The sequence below is a fragment of the Pogona vitticeps genome, chromosome 2, assembly GCF_051106095.1.
Source record: "Pogona vitticeps strain Pit_001003342236 chromosome 2, PviZW2.1, whole genome shotgun sequence".
Taxonomy (NCBI): Eukaryota; Metazoa; Chordata; class Lepidosauria; order Squamata; family Agamidae; genus Pogona; species Pogona vitticeps.
The window spans coordinates 244,994,304-245,014,745 of NC_135784.1; the positions used below are offsets into that span (position 1 = coordinate 244,994,304).

At 40.8% G+C, this 20,442-nt stretch overlaps 1 protein-coding gene across 1 annotated transcript; it reads left to right on the forward strand.

Moving 5' to 3' along the window:
• Window positions 1-15,121: 15,121 nt before the first annotated feature.
• LOC144586239 (zinc finger SWIM domain-containing protein 1-like) lies at window positions 15,122-16,367 on the forward strand. Its single transcript, XM_078384094.1, has one exon. The coding sequence runs from the start codon at window positions 15,282-15,284 to the stop codon at window positions 16,365-16,367; it is 1,086 nt and encodes a 361-aa protein (XP_078240220.1). The 5' UTR covers window positions 15,122-15,281.
• Window positions 16,368-20,442: the final 4,075 nt, after the last annotated feature.

The window sequence follows — 20,442 nt, forward strand, 5'->3', positions numbered from 1 at the left end:
TTAGGTCTGCGCATCCATCTTTGCCCATTCTCAACTAGCATTTGGTTAGCTGAGTTCCAGCTGGATTCCAGATTAATTTGTCCAGATTCTCATCTGGCCTATTTCCACAATCAGAGCGGGCCCAGAAGTAGTTTTCACCCTACTCTGATCCCTGCCTTACCTCTGTGACATCACAAGGACCAACTCCTATAGCATAGCATCACAATGTCTCTTATTTTTCTTGTGAACCTCAAGGACTGTGAGGGTGCTAACCTGGCAACCCTGCCACAGAATGTGGAGTGATAATTTCAAAGAAAAATGGAAAATGAGAGAAGAAGAATTGAATTCCCTTTTCAAAGGTAATGAGTGTATTAAAATTCTGAACAGGAGCACTCCTTTTAAGAAGCATTTGCCAAAATGTTTTATTACACGTCTCATATGGATCTGCCTGATAAGGTCTGTGGAGTGACTACAAGACCTCAGAATATGCCCCATAGAACTTAATTAGACATTGGATTGGATTGCACTATTAGTAAAAAAAAAACAAAAAAAACTAGGAATAGGAAACATTGAGCAAAATCCTTTTGTGTAAATGGACACTGTGGAAGGTGATGATTTCATTCGGCACAGGTAAAATTTATTTAAATCAATTGAAAGCTTCCTATTCCCCCCCCCCCTTGAGGTTTTGAGGTTCCCTAGCCTTCCCTTTTGCTTTGGGGAAAATCTTTCAGAGGTTTGGGATGGAAGGGAGTCTTTAATAGTCAAAAATGCCATCAGATTGTCACTGGGTGGATATAATAAATCAGGATTTTTTTTTTCCCTTCAGGAAAACGTAACACCCTAAGGTGTCCAATTTTTCTTGTCTCTGTTTATGCTTTTTACCAGGAGCCAGGCATGCTAGTAAGTAGAGTGATGGACTAACACTCAGTAGACCTGGGTCCAAATCCCCACTTGAGCATGGAAATTCAGTGGTGTGTGTGTGTGTGTGTGTGTGTGTTTACTGGTGAAATCACTCCTTAAACATCACATGTACCTATTAGGACTCCTATAGGTTGGATGCAACTCAGTAACACATAACTCACATGCCCCTATCCATTCACTAAAATGTGTTTGTTGTATATTTTCCATTGTGCCTGTTTTAGCTATTTGTATTTTGAAAATTCTGTGCAAACATTTCTCTGAAATGCTCCACAACATTCGAAAGGTGCCAGTTTCTAGCACAAGGCATATGTTGTTGCAGAATGAGTCTTGGAAGATGCATACCGTATTTTTCTGTGTATAAGACGCCCCATGTATAAGACAACCCCCCCACACACTTTTCTAACCCAAAATTAAGAAATCTAAGTTGGGCTTAGCAAGTCTAGGGGGAAAGGGATGAAAGCGCTGCAGGATCACTTTGATCTCTGCTTTCTCCCTTCATGCTAAGCCCCGCGGGGCTTTGCAAAACGAGGGGGAAGGGGATGAAAGCAATCCTGCAACTGCACAATTGTTTTGATCCCTTTCCCCCTTATACAGCCAAGGGGTTGCTTTGATTCTTCCCCCTCTCCTTTTGTTCAGCCTCATGGGACTTAGCAAGCAGAGGGGAAAGCAGAGATCAAAGCCCTGCACGAACAATTTGATCCCTGCTTTCCCCTCCTCTTTTTTTTGTACTCTCCTCAGGTTACTTCTGTGTATAAGACGACCCTCAATTTTTAGACGGAAAATTTGTAGACAAAAGTGTAGTCTTATACATGGAAAAATATGGTACATTTGTTGAGAACTATGACTGCATTGAAAATCATTCCCATTCCTTTAATAAGCTTTAGGAACAGCATACTTCTAAAATCTGTTTCAGATAAGTCAGGAAACAGCATGTTGTAATAAAGGGAAGTGGTTTAAATTAATAGTTCAGTGTGGAACTACGGCATACAAGTAATAAATAGATGGAAGGTTGTAATCCTTATATTTGCTTGATATATCAATGGCCTATAATCCTTATATTTGCTTGATATATCAATGGCCTATTACCCCAGAGAGAGATGCATGCTTAAGCCCTTTGAATACTATACACTTAGGCATGCCTCACTTTGCACTGGATTTAGGCCTTTTTTTTTAAAAAAAAAAGACTTCTAAGTAAAGCATACCAAAATAGAACTATTCAAATTAAGATTATTGTTATTGGCAATGTCAGTGGTTTTCCTGTGTTGCTGTTTTTTTTTATCCATTTCAAATACGATGAAATCCTCCTAATTTAAAGTCTCCCTCCACATTGTTCGGCTCACATGAGAACAAAGAGAGAAAGGACATTCAGCTGATACACAAAGGACAGCCTGCATTCAGTGAGCACTGGCTTTAGTCACAACAGCTGTGAAGAGATTAAGGCAGAGCAGAGAAAGAAATCCCACAAGAAGCGTGCCTGAAACCCCTGCAGAAAGGAGATATGCAAGGCTGATCCCAGGCCATACACGATCCTCCCAAGTAAGTTCCACAGGGCGAGAAGGATTCAGATCATCACAACTCTCTTTTAATTTCACGTCTTTCATTCCTTTAGGAGCAAAATGCTGCAGGAAGAACAGAAAAGAATCACTGTAGCAAGTTCTGATCTGCAAATGTGTAGTGGCTGTGTAAAAGCATTTCTTGTTATGTGCCATCAAGTCATTTGAGACTGACAATGACCCTAATAGGATTTGTTAGGTACATGAGAGGTTCATGGAGTGGTACACCACTCTGGCTATCAAACCCTTCCCAGGATTATCTAGGCCTAAATTATTTAGATTTGGTTTACCATTTCTTCCTCCTTCTGGTGGTGTTCTGGAAGCATGCCACTTGTCTACACAGGCTGCCTCTCCCTCTTATACAGTATATACGTAACCAGTCACATGTTCCTTTGTGGAGTGGTTGTGAAAGGATCCTCGTGACAGGTAATGCTATTTGGGAGCTTTATTTGGGGTTTTTACACAATAAACAACTTTTTCTTGTTATTCCTATCACGTTTCTTTGGGAAGGTCACACGGAAAAGACATTTTGATCTTATTTGTTTGATTTTTAATGGTTTTTAAAATACAAATAATGAAAATAACTAAAAAGTAATGTTTGTAGCATGTTGACAATGCATTATTCTTAGTAAGTAATGAGTCGTCCTAATGAATTAACTCAAAAATTAATAAGTAATTGTTTACCTGTTTAAAATTTTTCAATCACATGTAGGTCAGCATAGGGCTTATCTCTGTAGCCCAGCTTAGTCCTGACCTCCAAATGTATTCATAGTACAGTAGTGGCCGTGTAATGTTATGGCATTCTGAATTAAAGCATCGAGCTGTAAGTTGTTTGGAGGTGGTGGCGAGTTTTGGTACATTGTTTTATTTGTTTTGGCTTTTCTACTAAGAAACTTAGTTTTCTTTGGAATGAAAACCAGCCGTGTAAATCCTTTGGTTGATAGCAAATATATAATATATTTTGTCTTGTCAAGGAGAAAAGTATAGCACTCAAACAATTGCCTCACTATAAAACTTTGTAACACACCTCAGTAGTTTGAGTTTGTGGTAATCCATCACAGCTGACATTTATTCTTTAAAGGGTTAATTATAGTGTGAAATCATATCAGGAAAAAAAAGCAAAAGAAAAATTAAGTCCACATAGCTACTTCTTCAGACGTGTCCATAAAAGTTCACATTAAAATATAACTGTTAGTCTTTAAGGTGCCACAACATTTTTGTTTTATTTGTTTCAAAATTTTTGTCTGTTTTTGCATGATTGGTTAGCACAGACCAACACATCTGGGTATCAAGGTATAAATTGCTGCATTGTTGAAATGACTGCAGGCAATATCAACTTGGCTGTTTGTACAAGCCATTGCTTCTATGCACAAAAATTCAAGAGTTTTTGAAAACATAACTTTTTGAAAAAAGGGGAAAAATTCAATTATAGAGAAATGAAACTTACAGCAAAGAAAAAGCTGTAGATTCAAATATTTTAAAATACCTGAAAACAGATCTTCAGTTGCAGGGAAATATTAAGTCAAATTTGAATCCAAAAAATGCAGGTGCATAAAAAGTACAACAAAATATAAAAAGCATATTCTAATTTTATTGTAAAAATACAGGGGCTTATAGCCTCAAAAGGCACAATAAAAAAGCAGAATACAGTGGTGCCACGCAAGACAAGCACTCCGTTTTACGATGAAATTGCATAACGACGAAATTTTTGCGATCGCAAAAGCAATCTCAAAATGATGTTTCCTATGGGAGAATTTCGCTTTGCGATGATCGGTTCCCTGCTTCGGGAACCGATTCTCACAAAACGACGATTTTCCTACAGCGGATCGGTGGTTTCAAAATGGCTGCTGGGTTAAAAAAATGGCCGCCCACTGTTTTCTGGGATGGATTCCTCGCTGCACGGGCAGCGAAAATGTCCACGCTATGGAGGATCTTTGCTGGACGGTGAGTTTCAAGCCCATAGGAATGCATTAATCAGGTTTTAATGCGTTTCTATGGGCTTTTTAATTTCGCTTTATGATGTTTTCGTTCTACAGCGATTTCGCTGGAACGAATTAACATCATAATGCGAGGCACCACTGTATTTCTTATAATATCAAAGTTTATGAAAGTAAAATATATTTCTTTTGACAAATCCAAACACAAAAGAAAAATAGCATAAGTGATCACCCAGCCATCTGTCCATACTCCAAATATTGCACTGGAGTTCAAGAAACATATATATAAATCAATATGCTACAAAAAAATGCATAAATACATTCCCACAAAAATGACATTAAAATAGATTGTATTAGAAAAAATGTTAGAAATATGCGTATATTAGAATAAAATGCATGTACTGGGAAATGGTCACACACATATATATTGTTTCCAAATTACCTTTAAAATGTCCAAAGTTTGAGATAGACTGTATAATTTAGGATGAATTGGACCTAATTTTGGAAAAAATGAGCATTGGAGAAGAACTATTGACTATTTTCTTCTCTTCATAAATAGAACGCCAGACTGTGTACATACCCCTAAAGCCTTTTTACTCATAGATGGCATATTCACAGGAAACAAATTTAAAACTGATAAGGATAAAAAATAGGATGAATCATGGATTTTTTAATTTTTGTCATGTGTTTTCTCTTCTTGTTGTGTTCTCTAGGCTGAACCTGGGCAAAAAGTTGCACCAGAAGCAATTCTGATGGTGCTAGTCAACTTTCCACCCCAAGCCCTAGCGATTTGTGTTTCCCCTCTTATGAGAAGGCAGGCTGGGTACCAATCTGCAGCAGAAATCTTGTTCACAACCACCCTGGTGGTGGCAATTTTTGGAAATTAAAAACCTCCCATGCAGCCCCCAAGTGGCTTCCCCAGGGATCCCACAGGAGTCTCAGGACCCTTAGAACGGTGGTGGTGGTGATGAGATTTAGAAATTGCCTATTTCTGGAAAATCCCTGCAGCCAAGGATGTCATCAGCCTTATACAAGATAAATGATGGATTTCAGCTTGTTTGCCTTAAACAGCCATGGACCAGGGCCACTGGACATCCTTAGCATTAACCAAAGTTTTAACCATCTTCAGCAAATGTTAACAGAATAGCAACAGAACAGCTGTGAAGTGGCCTGCTGTCATTATAACAGGAACATTTGCTCCCTAAATAGTTTTTGTGTTGTGTCGTAGGGCTGCTGAAAGATGCACCAGGACCCTTCCCAGATACATATTTTAAGAGGGCTGTAGTAGAGAGTACTACTGCCGTGTGACAGTCTGAAGTCTCTGAGACTTTCCTCTGATGATGTAACATACTACTGGAGTGAAATAGCTGTAGAAGTGTAGCCATCTGTTCTAATTTAAGCATCCCAAGGTCTAAGAAAGGCATTGTTAATTAGAATGTTTTACAACCTCAACATGAAAGTCTGAGGATAATTTAAATAAACATCTTCTCATATTGCCAACAAGCTGGCTGAAGGTCAAGAGTTTTGAGATTTGTAGTTCAGGGTTCAACACTGGAAAAGAGAATGCTATGGGTGTCATGCTACAATTATATGAAACTGTAACTGGCTATTAGTGTACTAGCAGATGTATTTCCTGAGTGGCTGCATTTTATGGGCATCTTCTGTTCTTCCATCAAGCCTTGGTGTGAATAAAATATTTATACATTTCATAAATATTTATAGAAGCCTAAATGAGAACTCTCTGGAACCTCTTTGCAGAACAAAACAATACTTCTAAAGGGGAGTGCACAACTTTTTAGTACCTGTCAGAAATTAGACCCTCCACATTGCGTTTAAATATTTTCCAAGCTTAGATGACTTGGATATGAGGCACAGCTCCATTCTGCCTAGTTGTGAAGCCCTTCCTTATCGCTGTGAAGTGAAGTTAGTGGACTTTTCTGATCTTTTATTTCCTTAATTGGCTGCTACAATTCTCTCTAAGTAGGTTCAAACACATTCATTTAAGAACAACAAAAAAAGATGCACAATTGTGCAAGTCTTCCTTTGAAGAACATCCTTTTCTTTTGTGGAGTCATATCAGTTGGTTCTCACAAATATAAATTATGAGCTGTAATAGGTCATATTCTGCCTTGCTTGCAAAGGGCTTGTGTTCTAATTTAAATAGACAATTCCAGTCCATTCTTCAGCAGAGTTGCTACATTATGAATAGATCCATCATCTTAGGACAGAATGTACAGCATGTACAGCATCTGCTTTTTAATATCCTTGCATTTGCTTTTCTAGACATTCTGCTGCCGCCATTGTTTGCTACCAAAAAAGGGGATCTTGGATAGAAGAATCTATACTACTACCAACCCTTCAGTGTAGGATACTATAACTCAATCACTGCTGATAATTGCAAAGTATCTCCAGTGAATATCTATGTGCAAAGTATGCAATAGGAAGTTCAGTTCAAGCATTTCCTCAATATCAACGATATCTGCTTCTGATACAGCCATGTGGTCTGGTTTACACATCACACTAAACTATGGTTTAGTATCATGACAAACAGCAATTGGGTAAGGATTGACTTCTGTTCTAACTGTGTTTGTGGTCTCCCTTCAAAACTTTGGAATGAGGTGCTTTCTCTGCTCAAGTCACACGCCACACATGCTCTGGATGTGTGAGACCCTCTCTTCCTCTAGCACACTACCAAAGAAGGGTGAAAACTTTCCATTTTCTTTTCTTTCCACATTAGGTCCCAATCTGGACAAACTGCAGTTAGTATGATTTGAGCCAATAAGCCAATTTCAGACATAATTTACTATTATGGCTGGTCTTCCAAATCATAGCAGAATGTTCTTTCAAATGAGGTGTTTGTGCCACCTTGTTTTCCCCCTTCCTTTGTTTCATTTGTGCTGAAGGAGTGTAGGCTTTACCTAGACATACTGGGATTCACACCCAGAACCTGTTCGTCTCCCCACCCCAACTCCTTTTCTGGAGTTATGCAAACTACAAAGGAGACACTGCTCTTACTCCTGCATAGATATGCATGATATTGTAAGGACCAACAATCTGCTCTCTATTCAATAACTTTAATGCCAACATTAGGGATTCTACTCCCTGTACCAGTGCTAATTTGCCTGCATGCTCATGTTTTCAAATTCCTGCTGCAAAGCGTTAGGCTGGAAAAGGGATTCACATGTACATATTGTACTTCCTTGAGGTAGAACCATGGCAAAGATTAGATAGCCACCAATCTCACAGCAAATTGCCACATGCCAAACAAACTTACTGCCACTTCATCTTTTCCTTCCTGTGCTTTCTCTGAAGGAAGGGAGGGAGGGAGGATTGTTGGTTGCTGATTTAAACTTAGTGCCTCCTTTCCCACTGCCATGGCTACAGCATGGTGGGCAGGAAGTATGGTGTGTGGGCATGTATCCCTTTATGCCATAACCCTTGGCAACAGGAACTAAAAAGGCAGGCAAGCAAGCCAAGAGCTGGAATGTCTCCACCTCTTCCCTCAGAACTAAACAAACAAACAAACAGGGGAGTTGAAGAGGTAAATATTTTTAATTGTTACATTTTTATCTACCTCCCCTCAAAAAACATATGTACAAGGGTGCCTCTTCTTTCCGTGATTCTCTTCCCCTCATTTTATCTTCAGTAACATTTTTGTGAATAGTTTGATCAACAATCAAACTCCAATACTGCACCTTTCAGAATGGGAGTGATGTCTTTCTTTATTCCTTCCTCCATGGAACTAATCTGGAATCTGGCAATCTAAAAGCAATAATAATTCCAGATATTGGGAACAAACCAAAAGGGGCATTAAATGAACACAGTCTTTCTTAAACCAACCTATGATTGTTTGGACAGATCTGAAGGCTGTATTTTTCCCTCTACACTCATGGATATTGATACACTGCATTTATGGTTTAATAATATATTTTACCTTTTCTGAGCATTAGTACTGCTCCATCTTTAATATTTTGTTTTAACGATGTAAGCCACCTTGGGTCTTCTCTTAGGAGAAAGGCGGGGCAAAAATACTTCAAATAAATAAAATAAATAAAGAGAAGACGAGGTCTGGGAATTCACAAAGAAATGAACAAACACCCTGTACATACTAAGGAAAGAGGAATGTCATATAGGTGATAGGGAAAATATCAATATCATCAATGCAGAACTAAGGTCTTTGAGTGAGGGGAAATGCTCTATCTGGAAAAGCACTAATTATCATTATTTATTTAGACAACCATATTCTTTGGTCATCATATTTTGGGATACATGGAAAATAATATTCTATATGAAAGAACCTGAATTGTGAGAATTTCTGCCCATAACAGTGGAAAACTGCATTCTCTCTCATTTTAAAAACACATTCTCCAGAAATAAAGAATGAGTTAATATAGAAGATTAGATGAAAACAAATGTCTTCCCAACAACATTGGGGAAGATAACATTCTCTAGGTAGGTTGTTCAAGTGATTTCATTTTCAGAAGGAGGGATGGAGCATTCACTGTTGTATATAAGGCAGCCCGAGAGCTCCATCCACCAATGTTAAAAAGCTAGAAAAGCATGGTCAACAACTATCTTGTTTTCTATACTGTTCCTGTACAATGGCGCTAGGTCATGAGGCTGCAGGTTGGCCATGAACCTGCATTTCTAATTGTGTAGCATCCAGGTTGCTAAAAACTATGCCTCAGTTTTTTAAGGTTTGATATAAAAGCCCTTAGAAAACCTCATAAATAACATCCTTTCCAAAATTCTTAAGGAATATTTTCATCTCCACCCACTTTGAAACTCCCTATGTTCACCTGGGAAGAAAATTTGGCGAAGTCCTAACCATGAATCCTGACAAATCCCTAGAACCAGCTATCGTATTTCATCCCCACAAGCAGTTATCTTATTTTCCTTTAGCTAAGCTGGACAAGAAACATTTCAGCTCTCAAATCATACTTTCCCCCGGTTGGTAGATGAACACCCAGTCCAGTTTTGTAAGCCTTTGGGGGGGGGGTAAAGGCACAATTACCAGATTTTTAAGATAAGAAGCATTTAAAATATCAGCTATCACATTTTGTATTCCTAGGGCTGGAGAAGAGTCTTGGGATCTTAAAGCAGTGGCTCCCACATTTATTTGATTGGATACTGCTGGATTACAACCCCCAGCGTCCAAAATCACTGATCATTCTGCCCAGTAATTCTGGAAGCTGAAGTCCAACATCAGTTATGTTTGAAATGGAATCGTTCCTTTGGTAGGATATTTTTTTCTTTCACTTACAGTCCTCAGTTATGTGCTGAAGCAAAGAAAATGTAGCAATTTTTTTAAAAAGCCAATGCCATATCAGCAAACACTTTAGTGTGCGATGCATGTTTTTCACTGTGATTTCCTTTGACATGGATTTAACTGAGTAGGGGAGCATACTTCCAGCAAGTCATGATGTGATTTATCAGTGTGACTACCATTATTCTCAAGGCAAGTTGAACAGCTAATGAGCAGTTCTGTGGAAACATATCCCGCAGTATCCTCAATAAAAGCAAGAGTATTGAGCCAACTGCCAGTGGTGCACATCAGGAAAGCCTTCATAGAGAATGTTTCACAACTTTCTTACTTATGGAGCAGGACTGTTCAATAAAAACTGGAAAGAGACAAGCATGTTGTTTATGTTGTTTGCAAGTACGTTGAAGAGTACATTGTCTCAATTAACAGGTATCCTAGTGATCAGTGTAAAAACTGGAAAAAATACAATAAACAAAAACTAAACAATTCTGTCAGGAAACATAAAATTAAAGAATACTTACAAATGGACAAACGTGTAAGTACACAATGAATTTTACAGAATAAGGAGTGTGCCAAAAATAAGTGCTATGTTAGTGTCTTTAGAAGAGACCATTAACTAAACATCATTAATTATGATCCCATACTTGGAGGAATTGGAAGAAAAATATTCAGTGGGCTACACTGTAAAATAATGAATTATGAACTTCAATCTGATGTTGAAAATCAGGGCTGTGAGATTTTTTAAACAGCATTTTTCTTCCTTCCAAGATGGAAATCCAGACTTACCCAGGGTCCTGTGTTGTGACTGATTGGTGCGGCTCCCAGGCTGCATGATTGTGGCAGCCATGTGGCAGCATCAGTGGAAGGATGCTGAGTGCTCACCCACTGGCCTGGACCAGCTGGGATAAGCCAGAGTGACAAAGGCGACCAGGTCAGTGGTTTGGTGGACTGGACGAGATGGAGTTGCACCCCAGCCCGCCCAGCAGAGCTTAAAAAAAGGTAGCCGGAGCCTTCCAAGCCCCACTTCCTTGGAGCAGCATTTCCTTTCCCTCCCCACCCCTTTCTTTGGACATGCTGGTAGGGACCTGCATGGCCTGGTTGGTATGGAATCCCTAAAAGGGAATCCCTAAAAGGGAATCAGGTGGAGGCAGGGTCTGTCCTGGCTCAGGTGAGACAGATTGCACCTGTCCCTGGATGGCAAGGAGCCAAAGTGTGACATACATCCGTGTGGCCTCCAGAAATTGGTGAGTCCAAGTGGTCTCACGAGGTCCTGTTGAGATTGTGGTGCCACGTGAGGGGACAGCTGGGTCTCCCAATGAGCAGGATCCAACCGAATGCTTGCCAGTTTTAACTGCTGCTATAATTAATAAAAAGGTGTGGCCTTTTTACTTCACTTATGGTGTTGTTGTTTTTTTAAGTGACTAAGGCCTGCTTAGCAGTAAGCCCACAATTATATCCCTGATTTGTGGGGGCAGTAAATATGAATGAAAATATTCAATATTCCCTGACAGGATTTTTTGTGTTGTTATTAAAATAACGTATGGCTTGACGTTGTTGCTGTGTGTGTTTTGATCAACTGAGAAACAATGTTTGCTCATTTCTGATACAGTCAGCAGGGAACAGACCTGGAAAGCACCAAAAGAGGAAGTTCTGATGTTAAGGTCTCCGTAAGGCCTCCCAGGAAGCACAAGCAACTAAGAAGCCCGCAAAACAGCACATCTCTTTACTTAAGAAGACTGTGCATCAGGGAATCAGTGACACCTTGCAGTGTTGTGCTCAGCAGTTCTGAATATATCGTGTGAAAGAGGGAGGAAAGCATATGTCCCTTTTTAGGGAAACAGAGAGCTTCTGAAAAGTTTAGACACAGGACTAAGCTATGTGTCAAAATTTTGGATTGACTTTTTTAAAAAAAGCGCTGATTCACAGTCAACCAAAAGTGACCACATGGGATCCCAACATGATCACACCTACTGTATTATACAATCCCCAGTCCATCTGGGAGCATATCAGGGAAAGAGGAAAATCAGAAGAGTGGCAGTGAAGCAGCAGAAGGGAAACCCCTTTGGTGAATAGCAAGGAGCTGCCAAAAGGTTCAGCACAGAGGGGTTGCTAAATATCTCAGCACCTAAGATACAGGTCCTCAGTCTCCCACTCCACACAGGCACGTGGATGGATTCAACCCTATGAAAATTGTAAAAGCTGACACCTGGATAGTTCTGAAAATGTACCACAGAGGAACAACTGTTGTTTGAGGTAGAATTCATCCTTACATTCTCTGCCTATCCATGTTAAACTGACAAAAGGATTAAAATGTGCTCCCTTTCCAGATTGGCCAATTTATAAAACTGTTGTGTTAATAAATGCATCATAGTTTTCCATCTTCTTTCCTAGCATGAAGAATCATATATTATATATAGATAGAAACCTATATCCCAAGCCTTTTGTCTATGTCAGATTTCAATAGATGTTGATCATTATGTTTAAAATACAGTGGTGCCTGGCATAGCGAGGTTAATCCGTTCCGGATTAACCCTCACTATGTGAAAACATTGCTAAACAGAATGGGGAAGCCCATTGGGCAAAAAGTTCCAAATGGGCAAAAAACTCACCGTTCAGCAATGTTTCCAGGGTCCGGCAGCCATTTTCATGCCCTCGGTAAGCGAGGGCAGGGCGCGAAAATGCTGCGCGTGGCCATTTTGGAACCGCCAATCAGCTGTTCCCCTGACATCACAATGCGAAGATCGGTAAGCGAAACGCTTACCGATCTTCGCAATGCGAGTTTTGCCCATAGGGGCCAGCGGTATGCGATCGCATTGGCGATCACAAATACCTCATCACTATGCGATTTCGTCGTTCTGCGGTGCGCTCGTTAAGTGAGGCACCACTGTACCCAGGATTATTTTGAGAGTGTTATAAACCAATTCATATATTCCCCGCTCCCCTTATTCTATGACTGAATGAATCTACATTTGATTTTAGTTCTAAAATACCATGTCACACCACATCACTGAGCCCTGAAAAGACATGCACAATTCAATTCTGTCTTTTCAGATCAAATGGAGAATTCCATCACCAATATAGCCTTATCAGTTATAAGGGGCCTTTGAATTTGTGTTTTTTCCCTCAGCCTACCAGGAAAAGCATATAAAATGGTTACTGATCAGTGCCACAGAGGTGGTAAAGGATATAATGTTAAAGACATTGTATGTTGCATGTTTTTTTGTTTTAAAGAATGGTTCAGAGGATATGTAAGACAAAGCAAGTCCGTGGCTGCCTGACATTTACTTATGTGACCACAAGGCTCAATTTAAATGAGGTAACGGTCTTCATTGAAGACATCTTTCCTTGATACGCAACTACCCACCATCCATTCTACTCTTCTGCTTCCACCTGCCAGAGCATTTTCTGTTACTGATAGGGAAGCTCCCAAACCATGCTGTACGTACTTGAATAAAGAACATATAGATAGGGCTGGGTTGCCTGTACCCTTTAGGAGACACTCCAGCCTGTTCCATCCACAAATCTGTGACATCATCTTTGCATTTCCAGAGCTCCAATCAATCCTGCAAATTGGGGTGGAGGGCGCAAATGGAAATGGCTATGAGCTTGCAGGGCTGTGGAGCATCATCAGTTTAGGGGACATTGTAGACTTTAAACACTGAGGCCAAAATCCTACTGAGAATGTATGCTAGTATAAAAGAAATTATGTAATGTATTCACGAAAATTATGTAAGCTAGCATGGTGAATTGATACTCATTAACAAGGTGGTGTTCACATAGTGTGCACCTTCTCAGGTGTACAGTCCAGTCACCTTTGAAGTTGCCTTCGCACTTGAATAAGGAAAGGTAGAATGAGCCACATCTTTATTGCCCAGTCCCCTCACGACACTGGATCCTGCACAGAAAAGTTCTAGCTTATTAGGTTACTTGACACCCCTTAACTGAGGACTTCTTGCCTGGCTATTATTTGCAGCAAGGAAAAAAGAAGAAAGGAAAATAGGCTCGGGGGGAAAGCCTCATGGTTTGAGGAGACTGATAGAAGAAGGGTGGCTTCCTTCAGCATCCTGTGCCACAAAAGCCATGAAGCATTGGATTATATTTGCACCAAAAATGAGAATTAAAAACATGTTGTAGAAGTGAGAAAACATAGAGCCTAATTGTATAGCCATACAACAATCATGTTTCTACAATCGTACAGAAACACACTCCTAACAAAGAATAAGGAGAACAATGTATTCACAACGGCTTTCACAGCCAGGATCTAATGGTTGTTGTGGGTTTTTTGGACTCTTTGGCTGTGTTCTGAAGGTTGTTCTTCCTAACATTTCGCCAGTCTCTGTGGCCGGCATCTTCAGAGGACAGCACTCTGTGCTCTGGTGAAGTTTGCTTGGGAGTTGAGTATATAAGGAGAACAAATATGAAAAGAAATAGTCCAAACTAGATCCAGGTTATCCAAACAGCAGTTCAAGTCTTCATCTTCGCCTGAAAGCTCTATGAAATTTCTGGTGGAATGATTGTCAAGCAATCAATCAATTAGTCTCTGCCTCTCTGTGTCTCTCTGTCTCTGTCTCATGGGATCCAGTTGTTTCACAACTTCTCCTTGATCATCAACAATTCATGGCTCAACTACGCACAGTATTTTCTTCATGTTTATTGAGGCTGATTCATAGTTTTTAAACGACAACTCCTGACAGTTTCTGCTGAGGATATCATTGTAATAGTCCCTACAGGAAATGATTGATTGCACTACTGCAGGAATCTATTCTGCATATCATTTTAAACCAGAACACCAGAACCCCCAATTTCTCTGCCACTTCCTCCCTCCTTGGCCCCATTTGGAAGACACAGAATCTTCTTTCCTCCCTTTGTATTTGCCCTCCATTGCTCTACCACCAGCTCTGAGTTGTGGCCCTGACCCTTGATAATCTTCCTCTCTTTCTCCCTTGCTCACACTCATCCTCCCTTCCTCTCTCCCTCCCAAGCTCTCACCTTCCCAGGTTCAATTCATGTTTCCAGCAGTCCAGTGCTCAGGGTGACTCCCTCCATTACCAGGACTGCGAAGGTTCGGGGCCAGTCAGGAAGAGACTACCAGCAGATGTCTCTCTCCCAAAGTATCTGGAGCGTCTTTGATCAAGGGAAAGGGAGGTAGGCAAAAGGAGAAGCAGGTTCACCCAGATGACAGCAGTGGAGGATGTGTAGGCTGTCAAGACTGTGGGAAGTCATCCCCGCCTCATCCTATCACTGCTCTCAGCTAATTGCAATGGGAAGGTCCCTAGTCAGCCATCACCCTCTGCTGTCCAGGACTATTGCCATGGATGCTGTGGCACCAACTTCTCCAACTCACCAAGTGATACAAAGGACTTGGTGATCACACATGCCAGAAAGCAGAGAAAAGTGATCCCAGCTGGATCAGAGCACAATGAAGCCAACACTGGTAGCTGAAGAAGGGTGAGGCGGGGTTTCGGAGTGGTCGCTGAGGAGACCAAACGGCGGGTCCCACGGCGGGGCCTTCATTGTAATGCAAAGCATAAATCGGACAGCAGCAGCATAAAAAGTCTCTGGCTCATACCACTCGGGAAAAACCTACAGGAAAAGGTTTCAAGAATTGCAGTAGAGACTTTGTGAGTGATGGCCCTTGACTATGGTTCTCTAGTTGCCTACCAACTGGACAAAAATTCCCAGCTCAACTCTATCAGCTTCCAGACCATGCTGATGAGAGAGGTCTTCTTAAATCACCCAGAGGTAGTATTGATACATCGAACCCACAACACATGGGGCAAGGTCCTGTACGTGTTTATGGTGGACAAGCCTTTCTTGAGTCTTGAGGGAGAAATGACCAAAGTGATCCATTTTTCAATCCCAACCAAGGAATCAGTTAAAGATCTTGCTCGTCTATACCGCACCTTCAAGGCATTCAACCCCGAGTGGAAGCAGATAAAGACTTTCCTGGTGGATCCATGGTTTCGGTTGCTGTCCACACTGTCCGAAGCATTTCCCTCTGCAGAAGTCACACTGTCTGTCTTCCATATATGCAAGCACTTGCAGCACAAGATCCATCGGGTCTCCCTGGAACTCCACACAGAAAGGCTGATCCTGAGTGCCGTGCAGAATGCCATGTGTGCCCGCAGTGAAAGTAACTTGAAGGAGATGCACCTCATCTTGAGCAAATTTGTGAAACCAGACCTGTTGCCGCAGCTGCACAAGGACTGGCTGCTCAATGAAAAGATCTGGGCTTTGCACCGCTGGCGGACCTGGAAAGAGTGCAGCCAGTATTTCAAGGACCTGGAGGTGATAACTCACAGCTTAAGCCAGGGGTTTGGTGTCAGAGCCTCTCTGGAGACCTGCATGGCTAATATCATCAGGCATTATCAGATGAGTGTTTCAAAGAGCAGCCTGTCCTCCCCGGCTGCCTTGCTCATTCAGAATATCTCATCCTTTCATAACTCTATGCTTCTGAACTCACCCCCTGCCAAAGCTCAGAAGCCACTGCTTCCTCGGGATCCTCCGCCAGCAGCCCCTCAGGCCACCTTGGAGCTAAGGGAAGAGGTTGCCAAAGAGGCCACCCAGGAGCGGAAGGCAGAGGTTTCTACACAAGAGGCCAGAAGGCTCGTCCGGCAGTCCTTGGCTGACCTCTGCATGAAGCCTGCAGCTCAGCTGTGTCTGAACGAACTGGCTGTGGTCCAGAGCTCTGTGCACCTGATGATGGGTAGCTGAAGAAAAAGAGATTCCTCACTGAAAAGAGATGGTTTCCCACTGGGCTTCTTCATCTGATGTCATCGATTCACCATTTTTAAAAAATTTGATTTCATCTGTGCCAAATGCAATCCAAATTGTAAAATGACCACTATAGATGCCTCCTCAGTTTACTGTATTACTTTCTATTCCCTCTTTCCCCAACTCAAATTGCTGATCACCATTCTAACCTTACAAAGAGTAAATGGGATATGAAGTAGGATGAATGGAAGCTCCTTGCTCCACCCTGCTGTCACTCTGAACTTTTACAAATCCTCCTGTTTCAGTCTCATTTTGCACATTTATCTGAAGATGGTGCATACGCCTCATTAACAGCATTCAACAATTTCATTTGAGGGTAATGAGTAACATCGAAACTTATTCAAAGGTTGCTTGTTGGTTAAATTCATTGCCTCATCAACCCTTCTGCACATTGCAAAAGCTCTATTGCTTATGCTCAGAGTAACAGGAAGCTACAGTTTGCATAAGAGCTACAAGGGATGCTGTGGGACCTTAAGCACTAACAAGCTTTCAGGGCCTGCAGGCCACTTCTGCAGATGCACGGGCTTTTGTCTGTGAAAGCTGAGGCCAAACGAAACTTGTCAGGTTTTGTTTCTTTTGCCACAAGACTCCTTGTTCTTACCACCTCTGACTATTACCATTTGGCATCTCAGTTTCATTCATACATAGTGAGGAAGAACAGGCAAGAATGCAGCTTTCCAAAGATCTCATATCTCCAAGCACAGGAATGTTACTGTACCCAGAATATGTGTTGTTTGAGTTCCAGTGGCAGAGGAACAAGGAAAGGACGCAACAAACTCTTTGTTATCTCCTGAGGAATTTTTTTAAAATTTTCACCACTTTGTAGACTGAAGGATTTTATTGTAGATAAATGTTTGTGGGATGTAGGAAATTGGAAGACCTTTGTGGCCATCTGCTGTCTAATGCTGTCTATAGGTCTGTTGTTGTGGGTATGTCTGTATCATGAATGCAGCTATCACTCAGATAACAGCCTCTTTTGTTGTATGCCCTCAGCACACAATCAAACAGAGCACTCTGTCCCCACCCTTTCATCTCTGTTTCCACAACTGTTTTACATAAAGAGGATATCAAAATGGGAAATGACCCCACTATTCACAGGGGTTTCCTTCATGAATTAGAACCCTGGGCACCATGTTCCAATTTATGTGTAGAACTCCAATAGATACTAGAGGCTCTCCCATTCAGACTTTTTTACCCAATATGTGTAAAAAAGCAACAAAAATAAGAAAGAGAACAAAGGTGCTCCCTCTGTTTGTGTGGTGTGTATATCCACCATATAACACCTGGATAAGGCTGTAATTCTACCCTAACAGCTCAGTAACTTTCCCTGCCATTGAAATTTCAACTCGTTGAAGAGGAAGAGTGTATATCAAGTTTGCATGTACTGTATACAGAATGATTGATGACTTTGATAGCTGAGCATGACAAACATCTACACATCTTGGAATGAGGTTGTACTCTGAGATTCAGATGAATGATTAGAAGTTGTGATGTGTTCACTATATGTACTTAGGATTGTCTGCTTCCAATTGATATAGCTTGTATACTTGTAATTACATAGGTACTATAGTTACCATACATCTCACATGTCTTCTGTTCTAGAAGTGACTGAACTTTATAACACTGCCCCTGGAACTTTTCTTCACTTTAGAAAGAAGTGAAGAAGTGAAGTGGAGTCAGATGAAGCTTGAATCAGTGCAAATCTGCTGGGAAGAGGAAGCAATAATGGTAAGAATTCAGCAGCACAAATCAAATTTGATTATATGCCAACCTGAACTCTATATATCTGACAAATTATCCAGTCGGTGTGGACCATATAGGGCTAAAGTCAGAGAGGAAACCTTTTCTTCCAATTGGAAATATAAACAATTGAAACCTTACGTTTGAGGGGGTTTTCATAGTGTGTTAAATGTCAAGAAGATAAATGTCAAGAAGACAAGAAGTTCTGCACAACACAGCAGAAAACAACAATTGGGTGAGATTGTTAATTGCTGTAAAAGCCATGTTCACCTTAGCAACAGAGAAACTGTATTGTGATTTTTAAAGAGAAAAGAGTATTGACAACAATAAACACAAAGGAGAAATGGAAGTGGATTTTCACTTAGAATGTTACAATTAAGCGGTTGTCATTCATTATATACTCACCATTATAGGTCATGATTCATGATTATGATTTCTAGTCCAAATGTGTTTTAAGAATATGGGTTTTTTTTGGGGGGGGGAGTTATCCAGTTCCAGGACCTGCTAAGTCAACCAATATGGGTGTTGAACAGAAGGACTCCACAGCTGGCAAATCTGATCCCAAAGCCTGATTACCAAACATCTGAAAACCAAATCTGATCCCAGAATGTGCTACAACACCGTTGTTGGCCGGACCCTACTAGCCATATGAACTGCGGCTAGTAGGGTGGAGAAGGAATGTTGTGTACCAGCAGCAGAATGCAGCTGTATAACAATCTGTACTAGGATGTATAAAGGGGCACCCATTCTGAACAAACAGGAGAACATAGAGTGAAGAAGATGGGAGCAATTTTTCTCTCTCTTATATCTTCTCATTAATCTTGAGTTATAATAATAATCAGCAGCAGCTTTTATTGCTTTTCCTTTTATTTTGTTGCTGGTGCTAAGCAAGAGAATATCACTAAAACTCTTTCATAAACATACATTACAAATTTAAGCAAGCAGAGAAGCTGTTGATCCACTCTTGTATGCTATTTGTTGTTGTTTAGTTGTTAAGTCGTGTCCGACTCTTCATGATCCCATGGACCAGAGCAGGCCAGGCCCTACTGTCTTCCACTGCCTCTCAAAGTTTGGTCAAATTCATGTTGATAGCTTTGATGACACTGTCCATCCATCTCATCCTCTGCTGTTCCCTTCTCCTCTTCACATTTTCCCAACATCAGGGTCTTTTCCAGGGAGTCTTCTCTTCTCATGAGATTGCTAAAGTATTGGAGCCTCAGCTTCAGAATCTGTCCTTCCAGTGAACACTCAGGGTAGATTTCCTTCAGAATGGATAGGTTTGTTCTCCTCGCAGTCCAGGGGACTCTCAAGAGTCTCCTCCAGCACTATAATTCAAAAGCATCAATTCATCAGCAGTCAGCCTTCTTTATGGTCCAGCACTCATTTCCATACATTTCCATACATTTCCATATGTAAGCTGCCCAGAGACCTCTGGGTAGAGTGGGCGGCATATAAATTAAATAAATAAATAAATAAATAAATAAATACATCACTACTGGAAAAACCATAGATTTGACTATTCGGTCCTTTTTCAGCAAGGTGATGTCTCTGCTTTTTAAGATGCTGTCTAGGTTTGTCATTGCTTTCCTCCCAAGAAGCAGGTGTCTTTTGATTTTGTGGTTGCTGTCACCATCTGAAGTGATCTTGTATGCTACTCGTATAGTATCACAGAAATACATACAGCTACATACATATCTTTTTCCAGTTTCACACAGAGAGAACGTAGGCTGAATATCAGCGTCTTGTCATCATTCAATCTATGCTGGTAACCTCAGTTTATAATTCCAGACAGAGGTCTGTCTCCAAATCTGGATCTACTTCCTTTACAAAGTCCAGTGTTCCATTTTTACATTTCATAGGCTTATTTTCAGGGTTAGTCACATATCACAGGCCTGGAACACTGGACTTTGTGGAGGAATAGGGAAAAGATAGGTATATATTTTTGTATTCTGAGTTACTATAGCATTCAAGAGTAGATTCAACAGCTCCTTACGTTGAAAACAATAAGTCGTTGATCCTCAATGATGAAAATAAGGGCAGAAATTATTTTGTCCTGAACCATCTTCCCTCGCCTTAGTACTCTCAAAATGTTTTTGGACTAGGACCCCCATCATCTCGTACTATTGACTAAGCTAGCAGAGGATAATGAGAATTGTAGTTGAAAATGTTGGAGGGTGCTAGGTTGAGGAAGTCTGCTTTGTATAGTAGCCAGTGAATATATGTAAATGGCAGATCTTTCATGGACTGGAGGGAGTGGGAATTACTACCCATCTGT

Excerpts from the sequence above, each read along its gene's own strand:
- LOC144586239 (XM_078384094.1), top strand. The coding sequence starts at position 15,282 with ATGGCCCTTGACTATGGTTCTCTAGTTGCCTACCAACTGGACAAAAAT.